Consider the following 21,778-nt stretch of genomic DNA (forward strand, 5'->3'; position numbering starts at 1 on the left):
TTATCAAAATTCCTTCTGAAGAGATATGTTGGGGCTACTGGTACTGAAGCAAACTACCCTCTTTAAAGCATCCTGGAAACAAGTCCAATCTCAGTCTTGTCCTTCAGAGCTTTCAAAATGTAGACCCTATGGAGATGGAAGCTAGCACCAAACTTTCAAAAGCACTTCATTTTCCCCCAAATCTCCTAGAGTCTTAACAGATCTATCTCTACATTTCCTACAATTGTTGGTCAGGGGCAGACTGACCCTCACTTGCATGAGCCATTTTCAATAAGAACCTCGTATCTTATTTTGTTTCATAATGTTGTATTCATTTTTTAAGAGTGCCTTCCAGGGCAAAGTTCCATGACATTGATGTGGGTAAAAATTTCTTGGATATGACCCTGAAAGCACAATGAAAGCAAAAATAGACACAGGGGATTGCATCAAACTAAAAAGCTTCTGCACAGCAAATCCACAGATTGGGAGAAAATATTTATAAATCATACCTTATGAAGGGGCTAATATCCAAAATATATCAGGAACTCAAACTACTCAATAACAAGAAAATAATCATATTAAAAAAGGGATAAAGATTTGAATAGACGTTTCTAAAAACAAGACATACAAATGTCCAACAGATCTATGAAAAAATGTTCCACACCTCGAATCATCAGAGAAACGTAAATTAAAACCACAATATCACTTCATACCTGTTAGAAGGGGTATTATCAAAAAGATAAAAGATAAATGTTGGCAAGGTTGTGAAGGAAAGGGAGCCCTGGTAGGCTGTTGGTGAGAATGTAAATTAGCATAGCCATTTTGGAAAACAGTATGGAGATTCCTCAAAAACTGTGAACGAACTACCATATGATCCAGCAATTCCACTTCTGAGTATATATCCAAAGGAACTGAAGTCAGTATGTTGAAGGCATATCTGCACTCCTATGTTCTTGCAGCACTATTTACAATAGCCAAGGTTTGAAAACAACTGGAGTGTCCATCAACAGATGAATGGATGTTAAAAATATGGTCTATATACATAGTGGAGTTCTATTTGGCCTTTAAAAAGCAGGAAATTCTGTCATTTGTGACAACATAGATAGACTTCACAGACATTATGCTAAATGAAATAGGCCAGGCACAGACAGACATGATCTTCTTTATGTGTGTAGAATCTAAAAAAGTTGAACTCATAGAAATAGAGTAGAATGGTGGTTACCAGAGGCTAGGGATGTGGGGTGAATGGGGAAAGGGGAGATGGTGGTCAAAGGATACAAAATTTCAGTTAGGAGAAGTAGGTTCTGGTGATCTATTATAGAGCATGGTGACTATCGTTTATGATAATATTATATATTTCAAAATAGCTGAAATTATGGGATTTTAAATGTTCTCACCACAAAAAAACAATAAATATTTGAGGTAATGGATACATTAATATTAGCATGATTTGATCATTCCACAATGTATACATGTATCAAAACATCACATTGTACCCCATAAATATATACAACTGTTATTTTCAATTAAAAATAAAATAAAACCTAAAGAGTAATCTCCAAATAACATAAGCTTTAGCTCCCCTCCCTTCCAAAAAACTAAATCTACCCTTGTTGGTAAAACCTCTCAGTCTGCATAAAATCTATTACACCCTTCGTAATGTAGAAAGACTTCTGCTAGACTGCTTTTTGTTACCTTATCTTTTTCCTCCAAGGGGTCTCGAACACCCGTGGAGCTGAATTTTAACATTGAAAGTGAAATTATTCCATTATTTATACATATCTTCCATCAATCCTATTGATCAAAACTCTTGGCAGATCACAAAATAACAAACAAGGAGGAGAAGCCACAGTGGAGCAAACAACACTTATTGAACACACTCCACCAAGAATCTCATGGAGGAGGTTCCCTACTGGGAGCCTTTGGCTCTACAGTGCCCTTAAAGCTTCTTGCCAAGCATGCTCAGTGCTGTCTAGCATTTTTGCTGTCAATAGCTGGAGCACACAATAGTATGCATGGCACAGAAACGCATAGCCAAATATGTATTTTAAGAGCTAGTCGTCTCCTAGTAGTCACCATCCCTGTCTTTCTTTAGCAATAAGGTCCCAATTCTGGCTGAGAACTTGGTAGGATGCACAGCTTAAGACTTCCCTTCTTACCACCCCTTGCATTAGTTGCGGCCATGTGACTAAGTTTTCACTTATAGCAGGTGAGAGGAAGTGATGCACGTGACTTTTAGATCATGAAATTAAAGTGAGGAGTGACGTTCTCCTTCTACCACTTCTGATTCCATCTTGCTGCCTGGGATGTGGTCATGGTGATCAGGATCTTAGACCATGCAAAGGTAATACCCTAGGGATGATGAGGTAACCAGAGAGATGAGTCTGGAGGTATAACATGGCAAAGCTGCCATATCAATCCTGGCAGGTATACTTGAGAGGGAAATACATTTTTAAATTATTTAAACCACTGTTATTTGGGTTGTGTTTAATAGTATATATAAGTTTTCTGGCAAAAATATTTCAGAAAAGAATAGTATTATCACAAAATCAGTTCTGCCTGGGGAGGCATTAATAGAATAGGTACATCCCAAACATCTGGGGTTTGTATATATTCAGAAGTCAAATTCAGGGTTTCTTAGAGTTGGAGTTCTCATGTCCAATAATTATCACGATCTATTAAAAAATAACGTTTTAGCAACATAACAAAAGGTAATCATCATAATCATCATCTTAGTCTAAAACTAAGTCCTCAGGCCTCATAACATTGCCATTAGAATGCACGCAGTGATTAGTTCAGTCTGGATAGCCCTAAATTGCTTATTGCACTGATTTCCTTTCTTCTGACCTACAACACAAACACTTGGCCTGGACAGAAGTCTTTTTCACTATTTGGAAGAAGTTGTCTTTAGTTAGCATATGTAGCAGTTTGTTCACTGACAGCACAAATATCTGATATTGGTTAGATTCGTTTAGTGCTAGCAACATTGTCTTAAATTCTAAAATCACTTTCCATCAAGAGTTGAAAGACTCTTTGTGGACTAAAGTGCTATGGAAAATGTGGAAATTATTTTTACCATCATTTGCCTACATTAATATTACTAATTCATCTCTTTATGATTTCTTTGACCTGGTACACTCTGAGCTTTTTGAAGGCAGGGATGGGGATTTTTCACCATCTTTATAAGATCTAGTGTCTCGCATAGCAGACCTTCAGTGACTGTCTACTGCACTGATTTAAAGATCTCTTCTGTTTTTTTAAAAAAGGTCAGTTCTATGTATCCTTCTCTAGCAATTATTCTATTGCTTTTCTCTTTTAGACAGGCAAACTTCTGAAAGAGTTTATTATACACACACTTTCTCCATGCTCATCTGCAACTCAATCCTCATGTACACTGTGATCTATCCTAACCCTAGCACTGTGCAGAGACTGCCCTTGCTAAGGTCACCACTGACCCTCTTGTTGTTAAGCCCATTGATCCCGTTGTGGTATTTTTGTTCATGTCCTCTCTGAAGCATTCAAAAACTGTTGACTGTATATCCTTTTTTCGAGTTTTCTCTTCCCTTGGATTCTGGGACACAACGTTCTGGTTTTCCTGCTCCCTCTTCGGTGGCCTCTTTCCAATCTCCTGCTCATTTAATCTGCCCCTTTTCATGTTGCTAATTCTAGGATTCAACTTGACCCTCTTTTATCCTCACTTGATACTGCCTTGTTGAGTGACTCATTCATTCCTGTGACTTTATTACGCACATCCTGAGGGCTCTCAAATACATACTTCAGACCAGCCCGGTCTCCTCATTTATAGTTCAGCTTTTTCTATTTATTATTTCCTTCTGAATAGACCACAGGTTTGTGAAACTCCTCATGCCCTTCATGTGTTCCTGACAGCTTTCTGCTATTGTTTAGGTTAGGTGTGCTGCCACGGCTCTACAATCCATGTAGAGTTTCTGTGCATTTGAATGTTAGCATATTCTGCCTGTTCTGTCTCCTAAAATACGCTGGGGTCTGCCTTGCCTCTCTGTTTGCATGGCTGTCTTCTTGGACTAGGACTCAAGCATCTCCTGGTCTCCCTGCCTTCAATCTTGCTTTTTTCCAATCCATCCTCCTCATAGCTGTCAAGGTGCTCTGTAAAACAAAATCTGATCACATGATTCCATTGTCTAAATGTCATCCATACTTCCCAATTGCCCAGAGCAGTATTTCCCAAAATATTTATTACCTGTAAATCGTTACCTCTATAACAAATAGAATTATACTATATGACTTATAAATTAAGTCATCTTTTACAAAAAGAGGTTAGTACCCAAATAAATATGGGAAACACTGGGTTAAACAAATGTGAACTATATTCTTTTTACTGCAGGACTTCTCAGGGTCTTCAGTATGTTAATGGACCCTGTGAATTTCCAAGAAGGTATTGTATATAATCCTATTTGTCCGTTGGACTCAATTTTATTATACCTACTGTATTTACATACTTAAGTATTGTATTTATATACTTATTGATAATTCAGCTTAGAGCAGCCCTGATCAATAGAATTTTCTGAGGTGATGAAAATATTATCTATCTGTGCTGTCCAAAAATGTAGCCTCTAGCTTTCAAGCACTTGAAATGTGGCTAGTAAAAACTGAGAAACTAAAGTTTTAATTTTATTTAATTTTAATTCATTTAAGTGTAAACTGACCTATCCAAAAGTGGGTTCTGGTTGCTCTACTTGACAGTGCAGGCCTAGAAGATGAATGCCAAGAGGGGTACTTAGCAAGATACAGCAGATCCTTAATGATCATCCCAAGGCCTCACCAACAGCTGCTTTCCCATGTGTATCATATAATCTAGCTCCATGGACCTAGGGCAATCTCCCAAATGTTCTATGTTCTTGCAGATTTTATGCTTTTGCACATATTGTTTCCTTTGCCTTCTCCGCATGGTAAAGTCTTCCTCATTCCTCAGGGCTCAATTCAGAAAATACTGTCTTTCTGAAGTTCTCCCTGACCTTCCCAGGCAGAATTAGGCATTCTCTTCTTTGCTTGGGTCCCCTGAGTTTTATTTTAGTATTTATCATCTTGTATTTTAAGTGCTTAAATTTCTGCCTGCCCTCAGTGGAGTGTGGTGAGCCCCTAGAGGGCAAAGGCTGTATTTAATTAACTTTTGTATCCTTTGTGATTTCTTTTTTTAAAAATTTTATTATTATTATACTTTAAGTTTTAGGGTACATGTGCACAACGTGCAGGTTTGTTACATATGTATACATGTGCCATGCTGGTGTGCTGCACCCATTGTGGCTCACAGAGGGTTTAATGTCAGAATTAATTTCTATTAGAAAGAGTTAAAGCCCTGTTTTTGACTTTCTAGATTTTTTTTTTCTTTTCTTAGCAAAGAGGACAAGAAATCTTTCATGCCTTTCAGTATCCACTGATTGTTAGAAGTTTCCATAAACATCCTACACCATTCAGGCTTGAAAAGAGGCCTGCTTCCTTCAGTTTTTATAATGCCTATGATGTATACAATTTACTGGTAAAGCTAAAAACTGCTTAGAGACAGTTTCCCTGTCAAGCTAAATTATGTTGGTAATTAGTAACTTACAGTATTTTCCAAGTATTTAGAAGTTTCCAAAGCCTTTTTTATTAAAAATTCAGAGAGGGGAGTCTCACTTTGTTGCCCAGGCTAAATTGCAGTGGCTACTCCCAGATGCGATCACAGCTCACTGCGACCTCAACCTCCCGGGATCAAGTGATCCTCCTGCCTCAGCCTCCCAAGTAGCTGGGACTACACAAGTGCACCACCATGCCTGGCTACATTTTGTATTTTTTGGTAGAGACAAGGTTTTGCCATGTTGCCCAGGCTAGTAATTAAACTTTTTTTGTGTGTGGAAATGGAGTCTTATTATATTGCCCAGGCTGGTCTCAAACTCCAGGACATGAGCCACTGTGTGTGGCTCCAACTACTTCCTTTTACAAATGCAAGAATACAACATATAACTGAGTATGGGGAAATGTAGGTTTCCAAGAAAAACTCTTGTAATATATAGCTTGGACTAAAAAAAATGCCAAGAATTAAACAAAAAATGTATAATCATCATCATTTTCATCACTACTGTTATAAACGAATGAAAATGGGGCTCTTGAGTACTTTGCTTTTAAAACTGTAAACTTCTCTATACACAGATGGTACCCCTATTTCCTGGAATTGGTTCTGAGGTTAGAAATGGATTCATCTTCAATTAGATAGGGAGGGAAAGAGAAATTAACATTAGCTGAGGGCTTACTATTAGTTGGAACTTTGACAGACATTTTACACATACTTTCATTTAATTTTCTCAGTAGCCTTGTAGGAGAGTATCGTTATCACTACTTTTGGGAATAAAGGATGGCATAGGGAGATTAAATATCCTGCCAAAAATTGTAAATGTTTTTGTTGGGGTAGGAAATCAAATCTAATTCCAATATCTTGCTTTAGCTACAAAACTTGTTGCTTTAATGAGTGGTTCACTTATTTGCATATCTACTCTGTGCTAGGTACTTCATATAATAAAAAAGGAAACATAATTTAAGTAGGAAACATATTAGATGTTAAAATTTTAAATATAAAATGATGACCTGAGTAAATGGCATTCTTTAAGTGTATCTATATTATCTTATATTTGTATCAATACATTGACTGCACAAAAGAAATATGCATAAAATTTATTATTATAGTGCAGCACTATTCACAATAACAAAGACATAGAAACAACCTAGATGCCCATCAACAGTGGATTGGATAAAGAAAATGTGGTACACATACACCATGGAACACTATGAAGTCATAAAAAAGAACAAAATCATGTCCTTTGCAGCAACATGGATGCAGCTGGAGGCCATTATTCTAAGCAAATTAACACAGGAACAGAAAAACAAATATTGCATGTTCTCATTTATAAGTGAGAGCTAAATTCTGGATACACACAGACATAAAGATGAAAACAATAGTAACTGGGACTCCAAATAAAGGGAGGGAGGGAAAGGGAGAAGGGCTGAAAATCTCCCTTTTGGGTACTGTGTTCACTCTCTGGGTGTCATGGGGTCAGAAGAAGCCCAAACAGCAGCATCACACAATATACCCTTGTAACAAACCTGCACAGGTACCCCCTGAATCTAAAGTAAAAATAAAAAATTTAAACTTATTATTACAATATTATATTTTATTGTGTGCTAATAATTTTCTATTGATGATGATTATTACAGTATTATATTTTACTGTCTAATAATTTTCTATTGATGTATGATTGTTTTTTCCTACTACTTTTGTGATTTAGGATGTAGACATATTTTTATCAGTAATATTTGTTTACATTGCAAAATAATTTGATATAAACTTGACTTTAGCATTTTAATCTGAGCCAAGATAACACTGTCCTTAGAGAAATGACTATAATTTAATTTATAATTATAAATTGATTTATTCATAATTGATTCTTGCCCATCCATATATCTGTTGCAAGGCATTCTCAGAATTGTATAATGCTGCTATTATGTACAAGTTGTCAAGCTTTTAGAACTAAGAAGAGTTTAGTGTAGGTTAAAACTAAAAACAATCATAATGTTTAAATTCTTGATCATTTAATAATCATCATTTTATGTAATATTTCAAGTTTATCTCATATTACAGTCTAAATCCATAAAGAACATCTTTGTGTGTTCATTCCAGGCTTTTTGGATGCTTTCACCCAATAGCGTGGCTTTTCTAAGCTATATTTCCTAAATTATATTTTGTGCAACAGGGGGTAGTGGGTGGGGCATTCAGGCTGCAGACATTTTCAACAGAAAATCCATCATTTTCAACATCAGCTGTCAGCACAGGTGCCCTGAATCCAGAGGTCCACCCAGTTCTGTGAACGGAAAAACTGACACAGGACTATGAAGCAGTTGTCTGATATCATCTGGGCAGGAAATGGAGAAGGCTGAACTTTGAACTAATGCTAATAATTTCCAAATCCTTCTAAAATTAGATGATGGTTTGGGTATATATAATTGTGATGGAGGTATATTCCCTTATTACTTATGTTTGGTTTATTTTAGACAAAAATTTTAACAGAGAGAGAGAGAGAGAGAGAGAGAGAGGGAGAGAGAGAACACAAATTCAAACACGCAGCACCTTCATCCCCTTTGGCCAAGTATAGTCATAAAATAACCTTCAATGGTGACTCTACCTTAGGTAAATAAATTTAACTATATAGAGCAGTTAAAAATATGTTATAGTTTAACAATGTATTTCCAATTCCACCAGAAGGGGAAGGCCAAAGACAGTATTAACAGTAATTGTTTAATTACTTTATTTTATTACATCACCATTACTATGAATATAAAGAATTTGGTGTCTTAAGAATGAATTAATGAACTAAATTATGAAGATTACTATTTCAATGTCAAAACTTAAAAAGACTTTGTGGCTCCATCTTTCCTGAGCTTTGTCGTGAGATGTTTACTGATTTTGCCAAAACTCCAACTATATCTGTTTGTTTAGTCATAGAAAATATTACTTCCTCTCCTTTTTTTTTTTGCCTAATTTCTCTGGACAGAATTAATTACTCAGTCCTCTCTGAACTCCTACACTGCTTGGGCAGTATCTTTATTCTGGCCTATGCACTGAGCATAATTACCATTTATATGACTCGTTTCTAGTCTGTGACCTCCTTGATTTTATAGACTGTTTCTTATTTCTTACTGGTCCTTGGCATTCAGGTCATTGCCTGATGTTAATAAATTCCATGAAGCTCAATCTAGTTTCACATATAGTAGTGGTTCTCAAAGTGGGTCCTGGTTTCATCTGGATTGGAATCACCTAGGTGTTTGCTAAAAGTAGTTTTCTGTGCTCAACAGCAGATCTACTTAAACAAAATCCCTGGGGTTGGGCACAGGACTAACAAGGACTCCAGGTCATCGTCATGCACAGCAACATTTTTTTGGTAATAGTTTTATTGAGAAATAATTCACATTCCATACAATCCCCCCATTTCATGTGCCATCGCAGCATTTTTTTTTTTTAATTTTCACAGAGCTGTGCAACAATCACTGTAAATCAATTTTATAACATTCAATGAGCCCCAAAATAAATACAGGTCCTTTAGCAGTCATTCTCCATATCCCCTAATGCTAAGCAACCACTAAGATATTTTCTGTCTGTATAGATTTGGCTATCTGGACATTTCATATAAATGGACTACAAAATATGAGGTCTTTTGTGTCTGGCTTCTTTCACTTAGCATGATGTTTTCAAGGTTCATTCAAGGTTCATCAGTACCTTGTTCCTTTTTATTGATTCTATTGTGTGACTATACTACATTTTATCTATCCATTTCTCAGCTGATGGTTGCCACTCTTTGGCTATTATGAATAATGCTGTAATAAATATTTTTGTATCATTTTTGTGTGAACACGTTTCATTTCTTTTAGGTAATATTTACCTAGAAGTAGAGTGTCCAGGTCATATAGCAACTCAGTTTTATCTTTTAAGGAACTGCCAAACTGTTTTCCTAAGTAGCTGTATCTGTACTTAAAACTGTAGTGTTAAGTTTACAATTCTCTACATCCTTGCCAGCATTTTTTATTGTCTATTTTTAAAATTATAGTTATCCTCATGGATATAAAGTACTATCTTGTTGTAGTTTTGATTTCGCTGATGGCTAGTGATGTTAAACATCTTTTAATATGCTTGTTGGTCATTTGTACATCTTCTAGGGAGAAATATCCATTGAAATCTTTTGTCTATTTTTTGGGTTGTGTTTTTATTATTGAGTTGTAAGATTTGTGTGTTGTAGCTACACGTCTCTTATTAGATACATGATTTGCAAATATTTATTTTCTTCCATTCTATCAGTTGTCTTTTCACTTCATTGAAGATATCCTTTGAAGCACAAAATTTTTAATATTAATGAAGTTCAATTTTTTTGTTGTTGCTGTTTGTGCTTTTGTTGGCTTATCTAAGAAACCACTGACTAATTCAAGGTCATAAAGATTTACAGCTGTTTTCCTTTATGAGTTTTGTAATTCTAGCTCTTATGTGTAGGTCTCTGGTCCATTTTGTGTCAATTTTTGTCTTCAACTTCATTTTTTTTCATGTGGATATCTGGTTGTTTCTGCTCCATTTGTTGAAGAGACTCTCCTTTTCCCATTGAATTGTTTGACCCTTGACAAAAAGCAGGTAGCCATAATGTGTGCCACAACAAAATTTTAGAATATGTGTCTATTGGAATTGTGACCTGGACATTATAATAAGAGTAAAAAAGTAAAATCATTAACTTCAGATAACTTTAATGATTATTAGTCTTGACATGTGTTTGTAATTCCAAATTTGATATGAAGTGGGTGTTGTAAGAATTGGAAATGCTGAGGTAAGGGTTAATAGGAAGACTTGTCCTGTGCTTTACAATGTAAATTATTATTATTATTTATACTTTAAGTTCTGGGATACATGTGCAGAATGTGCAGGTTTGTTACATAGGTATACATGTGCCATTGTGGTTTGCTTTTGTTGCACCCATCAACCCATCATCTACATTAGGTATTTCTCCCAATGGCTATCCCTCCCCTTGCCCTCCATACAATGCAAATTATAAAATCAAGAAGCTTACTTGGCAAAATGGTCTTATAGCGATTTTTAGTTCCATGACGCGGGATATCAATTTCTTTGGGATCCACAAAGTTCATTGGTATTTCCTGCAAAAATAAATAATATCAAATTAGTGTATCTAATACTGCCACAAAGAAAATCTTCACAGGGGGCCGTGTGATCCAGAGTTCTATTGGACTTCAAAGCCACTTAAAAACAACAGACCTAGCACCTCTGGTGGACCAACACCCTTCCTTTCCTAAACATACCAGCTGCATCCGGACAAGCTGACTTCTAAGAAACAGCTCTGTGTGTTAGAAAATATTGCTTAATAGGTAGTCAGTAAGGAGACATATAACACTGGTTAGATTTTAAGAATCCTGTTGTGACATAATTGCTGGAATGATTAGACAGATGCTAAAAAGTGAATTTTTTTAAAAAAAAACAATGTATTCAAATATATTCCAGTTTTTACATAACTTTAGTACCAAAAATTTTACTATAATAGATTATCTTTTCACACTAATAGTGACTCTTTTAGGATTATTAAAACCTCTTTCCCAAAATGGTAAATATAAAGGGGTTTTTTGTTAATTCAAGTGATGACATGACTTTTTTTTGCATTAAGAAATGGTTTATAATTGGACTGTTCCATTTTAAGTTGTAAATGCAATGTTTTTAGTGAAGGGCATTCAAACACTGTTTCTCCCACTTAACAAGAACATTAATATTCTTATTTTGTCAGAGTATACATTATGTGCCTCAAGTGATTGGACAGGGAACAATAGGAAAAGAGTGGCTGTATGTAAGTGCATTAGATCTAAAAAGGTGTGCATCTGTAGCTAACCGGGACAAATAAAGCAACAAGCCAAAGTTTTCAAAAGGGTCCAAACAAATGTTTGTTTAAGGATTTGATTATACAAAATAGTATGTTCTCTAACTTTGATAAGATTAATGTGAACAAAATAACTTTTATGTTGTTTAATGACTGATAAATATTATTTGATCAAATAAAATATTTTTACTACTTAAACTTTCTCCAGTAGAAAATTTAACTTAACAGTCTAATATTCATTGAAATAAAAGAAATCATCTTTAAATTCATTCAAATTATCCTAGTTTTCAGTCAAGCTGAAAATTTTAGAAAAGCTGGACTATACTATGAATTTGAAGCTTGGTCTACAGAGAGAAACAGCTATTTTTTTTATTAATTAATTTATTTTTAGAGATGGGGTCTCACTCTGTCACCTAGGTCAGTGTGCAGTGGCACAATCATAGCTCACTGAAACCTCAAACTCCTGGGCTCAAGGCATCCTCCCATCTCAGCTTCTTGAGTAGCTGGGATTACAAGCATGAGCCACCACACCCGGCCCCAACTTACTTGCTTTTTAAATAATTTTTCCTTTACTTGCATTATGCTAGCTATCCGTGACATTTATCCCTATTCTCTGCTCCAACTAAATGTTTTAACCTGTTTGTTCCCAGTTATAAAAATAAAGAAAATTGTTGAATATTCAATGGAAAACACATGTTCATGTTTGGTAATTTCAAGCATGTCAGTGTCTTTGGGCAAAGCCACAAAGGTAGTATCTTTATTCCTCCCCTTCTTCTTCTCACCTTCTGTTTTCTGACACACACTGACAGTCTGTCATCTTCCAGCATTCTCTTTCTCCTGCATCCTCCTTCTTGGCCTTCAATTTCCTTTCAGGGAAGTGGGCTATGGTAAGGTCTTATTTCATAAACAAAGAGCTGTCTGCAGTTCTAGAAAAAAAAGCTCTAGGTGTGCCTTTGGCTAGCTGTATGACCACTGACTTGTTCTTTCATTCCTACAGGTCTCATTTTCTTCACATGTAAAATATGATACACCACAGAGTCTGATTTTCATGTTTGTATTTTACTTTGGACACTTAATAATAGTTGATGGGGCTAATAGTAGATCCAACCCATTGCTGAATCTGTCACCATTAGGATGGCTGCAAATGCCTGAACTAATAATCAATTTATTGTACTCAACCAATATGGCTTAAGATGCAAGAGGTGATCAATAAAGTCAATATTCCCCCTGGGCAACAATTAGACCTAAGAAGGTTTAATCTGACTTCATGTTCTCTGAGTTGATATATGTTATCATGCTTTAAGCTTTCACTAGCCACACTGGTATGTCTAAAACTGAATTCATCATTCTTTTTAGCCCACACTTGGTCTTCCTCCTGTGTTCCTTATTTCGTTAAAGGGCACCATATGCACCCTGTTGGCCAAGCCAAAAACATGAATATCAATCCCTGACTTTTCCATTACTTTTGGCTGCCTCATTCAATTAATCCCACTTCTTGTAGATTCCTACAGATTCTTTCCATTTTCCCTTCTACTGTATTAGTTTAGGCGACCAACACAGTTCCACAGGATTAATGCTAGAGCCTCCAAACTGCTTCCTTTTAGTGCCTACTCCACTGCAAATAGAATGATCTATCTAAAACATAAGATAAAGTCCAAGCTCCTAAACATATATTAAGGCTTGTGTTTCTTTTATACTTCTGAGGCTCAACTTTTGCCACTTCCCACCTTGATTTCAATGTTCCAGTTAAACTGAACAGTTTAATTCCCCAGACAGTGACAGCAAGGCTATTCTTTGTCCTGGAATGCCCCTTCTCTGCCCAGCTCCCTATACCACTTCTTTGCCTGGCCAATTCCTGCATATTCTGCCTTAATTTAGCTCTTACATTCCAATTTTAATACTTATCAATAGTGGATGAGACTGAGAGTGAATCTAAAACCATTTCACTTTGCCATTTGTTTACTGTAGGCTGCTTAAGTATAGGACAGTATTGTTTCCATGTGTCTCTAGCGCCCCGTGTATCAAAATACTGACTGAAGAGTGAACAATAAATAGAAGGCTCACCATGAATTCACTTTGGAGTAAATGTGACCTTGCCACGACGTCCCTCAGCTGAGACCTTGTGAGAATTCGGCTGGCTGACTGCAGATACTCCATTGCTACCTTTTCCCGTGGTGTTGGTATAGACACAAAGGGTTCAACGTTCCCCAAGCTACTCATGTCCAATGTAAGAGATACGTTGGACCCTCGTCTACATTGGAGAAGAATGTTATGTTTAAACACAACATAATTATTTTGATTGCAAAAACTTGTCTTTCTGTACATGCACACAATTCAGTGAGAACTTTTACAGAAATAACAACCAACTATATTTTCTCTTTTAGTATCACAGTTGGCCATAGCAACTACCCATAGTTCCTTTACAGGAAAATAACAATTTTGTTGTTGGAAAGAACTCTAAATTAAGAAAATATGCTATAATTTATGGATGCATATACTTATTACAGAAATCATAGGTTGGCTAACAATATTAAGTGAAAAATTAAGGAAAAGTAAAAAAAATTAGGAAAAGCTATATCTATATCTATATCTTCTGAGTGAATCCCTAAAAAATGGCTTCTGGGGCCAGATGAGGTAGTTCATGACTGCAATCCCAGCACTTTGGGAGGCTGAGGTGGGTGGATTGCCTGAGTTCAGGAGTTCAAGACCAACCTGGGCAACATGGTGAAACCCTGTCTCTACAAAACATACAAAAAGTAGCTGGATGTGGTGACCCACACTTGTAGTCTCAGCTACTAGGGAGGCTGAGGTGAGAGAATCATTTGAGCCCCGGGGGGTTGAGGCTGCAGTGAGCCGTGATGGTGCCACTGCACTCCAGCCTGGGCAGCAGAGAGAGATCTTGGCTCTAAAATAAATAAATAAAACAATAGATAAAAACAAAAAAAGATGGCTTCTGTATCCTCTATTTATGTGTATATGTAGGCATGCATATGTGAATTGACATATGAAGTCATTTAACTTTGTGGTAAACTTATAAGGGGCCATAGAAATCAGAGACCCTTAAAATGAGTTACAATTTATCTTCCTCTCATAATTCTCCTTCTCCCGTTGGGGGGCAAGGGGATGCTCTTACAACTTACACAGACCCTGAGTCCTGAGTAGAAAGTAAGGATGCCTTTTACAAGTAATATTAGCTGTGTGGACCAAGGGGTAACTATAAAATAGCATGTGAGAGACTGAGGATTGAAGTCAGAGATGGTGTTCACAAAAACTGTTACATTTAAAGGGGCCGTAGGTGTGTGTCACATCAAATATGGTGCCAAGCATTTGGCGGCTCAAGGAAGTAGAGAGCAGGGAACAACAGGCCAAAATATGTGAGAGAAAAGATAGTAAGAGTAGATGCTAGGCCCAGCAAATTATTCCCTCTGGTATTTTAATACTTACTCCGGAATGCGACATTAAGAAATTAAATTAGAGTGGCTTGAGCTTAATTTCAAACAGTGGAAAATTACTGGAATATACAACAACAACAACAAAATCCATTAACGAAAATCTATCAGTTTTCTTCTCTAATGAATCTGCCTCTGGTTGCATTTTTGTTGTCATTCTATGATTTGATATGTAATGTCATTTTTGTTAATTTCTAACTGGTTTGCAATTGAGATTTTAATTTCTACTTTAATTTGATGGATATCTGTATGTTTAGACATTTATTTTCCTTATAATTTCCAGTTATAGTTATGGAAATTAGAGAATGGCTGGCCTTTTAATGGTTGAAACTACTTCATTTTTTTTGAGATAAACACTACATCATTTTCTAAATATTTCACAGATGTTTTGCTGGCAACTAGTTTGATTATCTGTATATGTTCATAAGTATCTATCTGCACATATATACAAATATATCACCTTATTATCCTATTATTTTATTGAAGATATTACTGTATTCCAACCTATTCGTTCCTTCCTTTTTTTTTTCTACTGGATTTGTCAAAGCCTGAGATATGTATGTGAGTCTTCCACAATAATTATGCTTGTTATTTTTCCTTCTAACAGTTTTTGCCTTGTACATTGCAGCCATTGTGTTATTTGAAGGGATTCATAGTCATATCTTCACTGTAAATGTTACCAGTATTACTTTCTTTCCTGTTAATTTTATATTTGCCTTCACATCTGGCTTTAAAAAATGAATATTGATATGCCTATATATTTTGGGGGGTATGTTTCTGAAAACTTTTTCTCATCCTATTATTATTCTTAACTCTTTTGGATCACTGGGTTAGGGATTAGGGAGTAGCATTTATTCTAGATGCTCATAAAATACTGCCTACCTAATAGAGGGATATTTTTCCCACTCCACTTTTTCTTTTTTGGTTTTTGGTGGTGGTTGATAGGGTTCCTGTGCTTCTGAGTAGGAGGCAAATAGTTGAAGAAGAGCAAAGAATGGTTCTACTCATGGACCAAGAATTTAATCTATTTTTAGTGGGAAAGTAGTTTTTAAAGTTTTTCAGTTCAGTTCTGGACTTCAAATTGATAGAAAATCCTTACGGATTCTGGTAATAGTTTGCCGATTGGTCTTAATATTTAGGGCATTTGTGAGAATTCAGCTTTGCAGGCTTCATAGATATTTTAGTATGAAGTTGAGAGAGGCTGCTTAAGGGATGGCTAGTCATATGCCCTTTAAAATCACAATGCCATTCGGTCAAATTTTCAGCCTCAAGAGACAAAATTGTCTGCCCTCTGTCAATGGAGTGATGCTTATGCTATAGATGGTGAGATCTCTTCCATCTGGAGTGGTCAGAGCAGATTCATGTGGTAGAAGTCATTTAAGTTGGGCTTTGAAAGCAAATGTTTAATAGGTGAGTTTTTGGTAGAGTGTTAAAGAACCTGGTAGGAAAAAAAGTGTAGGAGAATAAATTAATACAACTTTGAAGAGCAGCATAGAAGCAGTTTGAGCTAGAGTTCTCTTGTATAAAAATGCATTTTGAAATTGGGGAGCAGGCCTATGTAAGAGAGATGAGAGAGAAGCAACAGTCATAGACACTATAAGACTATAAAAAGCCCAAAAATAGTCCAAGGATGTTGGCTCACACCTGTAATCCCAGCACTTTGGGAGACTGAGGCAGGAGGATCACTTGAGGCCAGGAGTTTGAGACTGGCTGGGGCAACATAGCAAGACCCTGCCTCTACAAAAAATAAAATAGCTAGGTGTTGTGGTGCTTGCCTGTAGTCTCAGCTATTCGGGAGGATGAGGCCAGAAGATTGCTTGAGCCCAGGAGTTCGAGGCTGCAGTGAGGTAAGATTGCACCACTGTTGTACTCCAGGTTGGGTGACACAGTGAGACCCCATGTCAAAATAAATAAATAAATAAATAAAAAATGAAAAAAAAAAGCCAGATAAAAGGGGATCCAGAACATCATCAGGGTGTATCAACTTCTGTTTTGACTTCCCACAGTATACGCTGCCTAAACCTGGGAGATTAGAAGCCTTCGACATCCCGTGTCTAAGGTCTATTTGATTTACTGAGTTAATTTTCTAAGGATTCTGTGGTAAGCAGAGAGCTGTGGAAGCATTTTCATGCTGACTTAAATAATAACCATTTATGTATTACAGTCAGAAAGACATTTCAAAAACAAGATAAACATATAAACTTGTGGGAAAATTCTAATAAAGACGTACGAAAAAAATCGACAGAATTTAGAAAAAAAATCAACATAAATAATAGGAGAACTATACCTTTAATAAAAAAGGAATGTGGAAAGAAAACAAACTCTACTGAAAGCTTTACTTTTATTTTGTCTTGGAACTGTGGGCAAACTGTTTAGCCTTTTTAATGCCTCATGATTGCTGTTGGACAAAAGGGAACATAATAAAAAGCTTTATCAAGCTCCTGCTGCAGCACCAATTATTATTTATGCCAAAAAATAAATAAGAGGGAGGAAATTCAAAAGATACCGATGCAAACAATTGAAGGAAAAAGCAAAGTCTTAGGGAAAGGTAAAAGGAATGCAATAAACAGCATGCTAATTATAATTAACTAAAAAGGAAAATATGTATAAATATTATGGGCCAGGGCGACACATTCATTTCAGCAAGAGAATATAAACAACTTTGGGTCAAAATTGTTCAATTCTAATGACATCAGTTTCTAATGACTTAGAGGTGGGAAGAAAACGTAGCTAAAAATATAGTAACATTACAACTGAGTGTTGGAATAACTCAGAAACCAGGCATTTATTTTCCTGGTAGTTGAGGACCATAATGCTAGATTTTAGAAGTTGAATTTAGGAAGAAAGGGCTAAAATTTCTAGTATCATGTCTACGGGCTCTAATTCTCAGACACGCTACTTTTTTTGCAATACTTTGGTCACTGAGAACAGTGAGACCTCAAGCAGTATACCTCATTTAGCAACCAATAAAGAATGGAAATGGAAGGAAGAGGACAAAATGAAACAAATGATCATTTTTTCTTGTAGTCCCGGAAGGTGTACTTTTGAAACTGTTGGATTATGAAATTAAGTTTCAGTGGGAAATGGTGGCAGCTGCTTATCTTGAAATACTTGAAATGAGAACAGAAAAATATGGATTTTAAAGATTATAAGAAGAATTTAGTACAGAATGAAAGCAAACAGATTTGACTTCCGAGATCTTTTTTTTTGGTTCTGTAAAAAGTATATACAATTTGTCTGGAGTTATCTTTATTAGTGTACACGTCAAATCTTATGTGATGAGAAGCAAGAACTTTAATGTTGATGTTCTCTTCAGAACTGAAAATGTCATCTTGAATCCTTTAGTCCAACTATTCATCCTTGTTTGTTATAGTGGCCACGAATCTGACAATCTTGGCTTGATCATAAAAGGTGACCTTAAACCCTCTCACCCACAACTTATTTAATTTTGCACATTCAATTTTTCTACATATTTAGTTTTCTAGAATAACTCTACTTAAACAGAATGAAAAAGGAAAAAAAAAACAAGTTTTTGCTCATTTGAATAACAAAGGAGACAAAAGTGGAGAAATGGAGAGATGGACTTCTTTTACTTTGTGTGGACCGAGTGGCATTGGCAGTTCTTTGCAACTCCCAATTCTATGACTTTTAAGTTCCAGGGTTAACGGCATTTAATATTAGTATGCTGTTTCCATCTCTTTATCTTCCAATAAATTATACATAGTACCAACCCTCTTTCTGGATCACTTGAAAGATGATAGGATAAAACAGAAATAAACACAGAACACTAGGAAAGTTAAATTGTGACATAAATGGAGTGTTACCAATTTCGAGAACTGAAATAAATGAGTAGGTATTGTGACCATCCATAATAAAATTTCCCAAAGGAAATCCTGAAGGGAAGAAATAATAACAAATACAAAAGATGCCAGGCATGAACCCAGGAAGATGATAAATGAATTTCACCCTGAAGTAAAAAGAAAATCTTTTAACATAGAGAACATTTTTAGTGTGGGAAATGATTCATTTTCCTACCTGAAAGGACCTACACCTCACTAGGTAGAACGTTGCTATGCCTTTTGATTGAATCTATAAAAGTTTTGAATTCATAAAAAGATGTCTGACCTTTTATATGTGTATAGGACAAGGCAAAATTTACTACATCCTTATTTTACAAAAAAAAATCAAAACAATCATTTAAAAGAACCAGATATATTGAACTTGTCACATTACTCTTGAAATATTGACCTTGGAAAATGCGTTTAATCATTGTTCTGCATTTCGCTTAAGCAACTTGGATCTTAGACTACATAATCTGCAAATGGGAATAATAATAAAACTCACAAACTTGACTCACACCATAAAAGATAAATAAGTAAGAATATGTGAATATTTCCACCCTAATGTCTGGGATATAATAAACATATATGAATTATTATCATAATTAATAATAACATGGTGATTTTTGCCTCACTCTCTATTTACACAGCTATGTGGGAGCTACATGAGTACACACTGATGAACATTTGAGGGGGGTAAAGTTGAGAAAATTGGTTAGTGATTAAGAGTTAGCCACAGTATTACACATGCAAAATCAATGGTAGTCTAAGTTGGGACTATTTTTCATACTTCAAGTCCTTAACATTTATACCTAATGTCTTCAAAGTTAACAATGTTTTCATGATTCAAAAATAATGCATGTTAACTAAAGCTAAAAATAGAGATTTTACAAATTTCATAATACCAATATTTAGAGTAACTGCTAAGAACATTTTTTGTATATGTCCTTCAAGTCCTTATATGTATGACAAAAATCTAGATTTTTATTCAATATATTCTTTTATGATTTACTTTTAAAAAAAGGAAATAGGCACAGAACCATTGCATATGATTTACTTTTTAAAAAAACTAACTATATCATGAATGTCTTTTCATGTCCTCACGTTTTTTTAAACACTGTTTTCAAACATTTGATAGTATCCCATTATTGAGATGTTGTCATAGTAATTTAACCAATATTTTATTTTTGGACATTAAGTCATTTTCAATTTTTTCACCATTATAAACAAAACTGTAACAAACATCCTTGTACTTCAATGTTTGTGCATTTCCCTAATTACTTTTCAGTCAAGAAGTCTTAAAAACTAACTCAAAATCTCCTGAGTTTGGAGAAGTCAGTGGGCACGCGCAATGTGGAAGAGGCATGAAGACAGACTCTTGGAGCTCGCTGATATTGATGTAGCTCAAATTCTCTTCATCTTTGATTCAGACCTTTGCAGTTGTTCCTTAGCAAGGCTTCCTAACTCTAAAATCTCCTAGTTCAATATATTTTTTCCAGATTTCACTGGAATGTCTGAGCACTGAAAATATGATAAAACCCACAAGTAGCTACCCTTTTGACGTAAGATGCTTCCTAATCTATCTACTGTGTATTTCTCCATCCTCATCTCCTGTCACATTCTTATCCAGACCTGTGTCCCAGGCAGACAATCTACCTGCAGCTCTGTTCTCTACGCCTCAAATGAGCTTGCCCCAACATTTTCAGGTTCAATCCTCCAAATGCCAGGGGCTCTTTCCTCTGAGACTTCTTAGCAATTTTCCCAATATGTATCCAATATATATCATATTCACTAGAAATGATTTGCAGTAAAGTGTGAACACATTGAGGCCAAAGGCTTTGACTTCAGTTCTCCTCTTGTACCCAGTCATGAACACATGGAGAGCAACACTTTTAGCATCTGTGTGGATGAATAGTTGCAAATGAATTGGTTAGAGGGATGCTATATGTAATTACTGCGCTTTGACGGTTTTTCCAGTCCTCTGAAAATACAGGAATTGGGAGGACCATGTTAAACAGGAGTTTGAAAATTTGGAGTAGAGAAGCCAAGCTTATGTAGGTAAATGTTACAGTTGTGATTCAGCTTGAATCTTGTTTAAGCATCAATAAAGTCTGAGCATTAACATCCTAAAGTTACATCCTATGTTAATTTTATTCAGAAAAAGGAAGAAAATGTACTGCTTTGTTTTGTAACCAAGGATGATTAATTTTTACTCCTTTTTTTTGGCATTTGGTATTGTTCGGACTGTCACTCATGGTGAGGAGGCTGTTTCCCTTTGAACAAAATAACAAAATGATGGTAGTTCTATTTTTAGTTGCTAAGTTAATTTTTCCTAGTTTATATAATTATTTAAGAAAAAGATGCTAAAAAAATTCATAAATCTCAATGACTAAGCCATTCCTTGTGAAATGAGAAGACTTCTTTGAATTTCAGCTAATTTAAATATAAATACAAATACACACACACACACACACACACACACACACACACACGGCATTTTCTAAGTAGCACAATACAATGAATAACCCCCTGTCTCTTTACGCAATCAACTACCAAAGAACCCTTTTAATCCTGACCATTACAAATAAATTAAATATATTCATTTATTTGTAAGACCAGAAATGACACCTATTGTCCTGATACCAAAATCTGGCAGAGATTCAATAAAAAAAGAAAACTTCTGGCCAGTATCCTTGATGAACACTGATGCACTAATCCTCAATAAAATACTGGCAAACAAAATGCAGCAGCACATCAAAAAGCTTACCCACCATGATCAAGTAGGCTTTATCCTGGGATGCAAGGTTGGTTCAACATATACAAATCAATAAATGTAATTCATCACATAAGCAGAACTAAAGACAAAACCACATGACTATCTCAATAGATACAGAAAAGGATAAAATTCAACATCCATTCATGTTAAAAACTCTTAATAAACTAGGTACTAAAGGAGCATACCTCAAAATACTAAGAGCCATATATGACAAACCCACAGCCAACAGCATACTTGAATGGGCAAAAGCTGGAAGCATTCCCCTTGAAAACCAGCACAAGACAAGAATGCTTTCACCACTTGTAGTCAACA

The 21,778-nt window shown here is 35.6% G+C and overlaps 1 protein-coding gene across 1 annotated transcript in view; it reads right to left on the minus strand.

The window, feature by feature from the left end:
- PTPRR (protein tyrosine phosphatase receptor type R) overlaps positions 1-21,778 on the minus strand; it is a 276,888-nt gene that overhangs the window by 43,862 nt on the left and 211,248 nt on the right. Inside the window, 2 exon segments of the mRNA NM_001132350.1 lie at positions 10,590-10,674; positions 13,467-13,653. Coding sequence (NP_001125822.1) covers positions 10,590-10,674; positions 13,467-13,653 — 272 coding nt within the window.

The sequence above is a fragment of the Pongo abelii genome, chromosome 10 (assembly GCF_028885655.2).
Source record: "Pongo abelii isolate AG06213 chromosome 10, NHGRI_mPonAbe1-v2.0_pri, whole genome shotgun sequence".
NCBI classification, from domain to species: Eukaryota; Metazoa; Chordata; class Mammalia; order Primates; family Hominidae; genus Pongo; species Pongo abelii.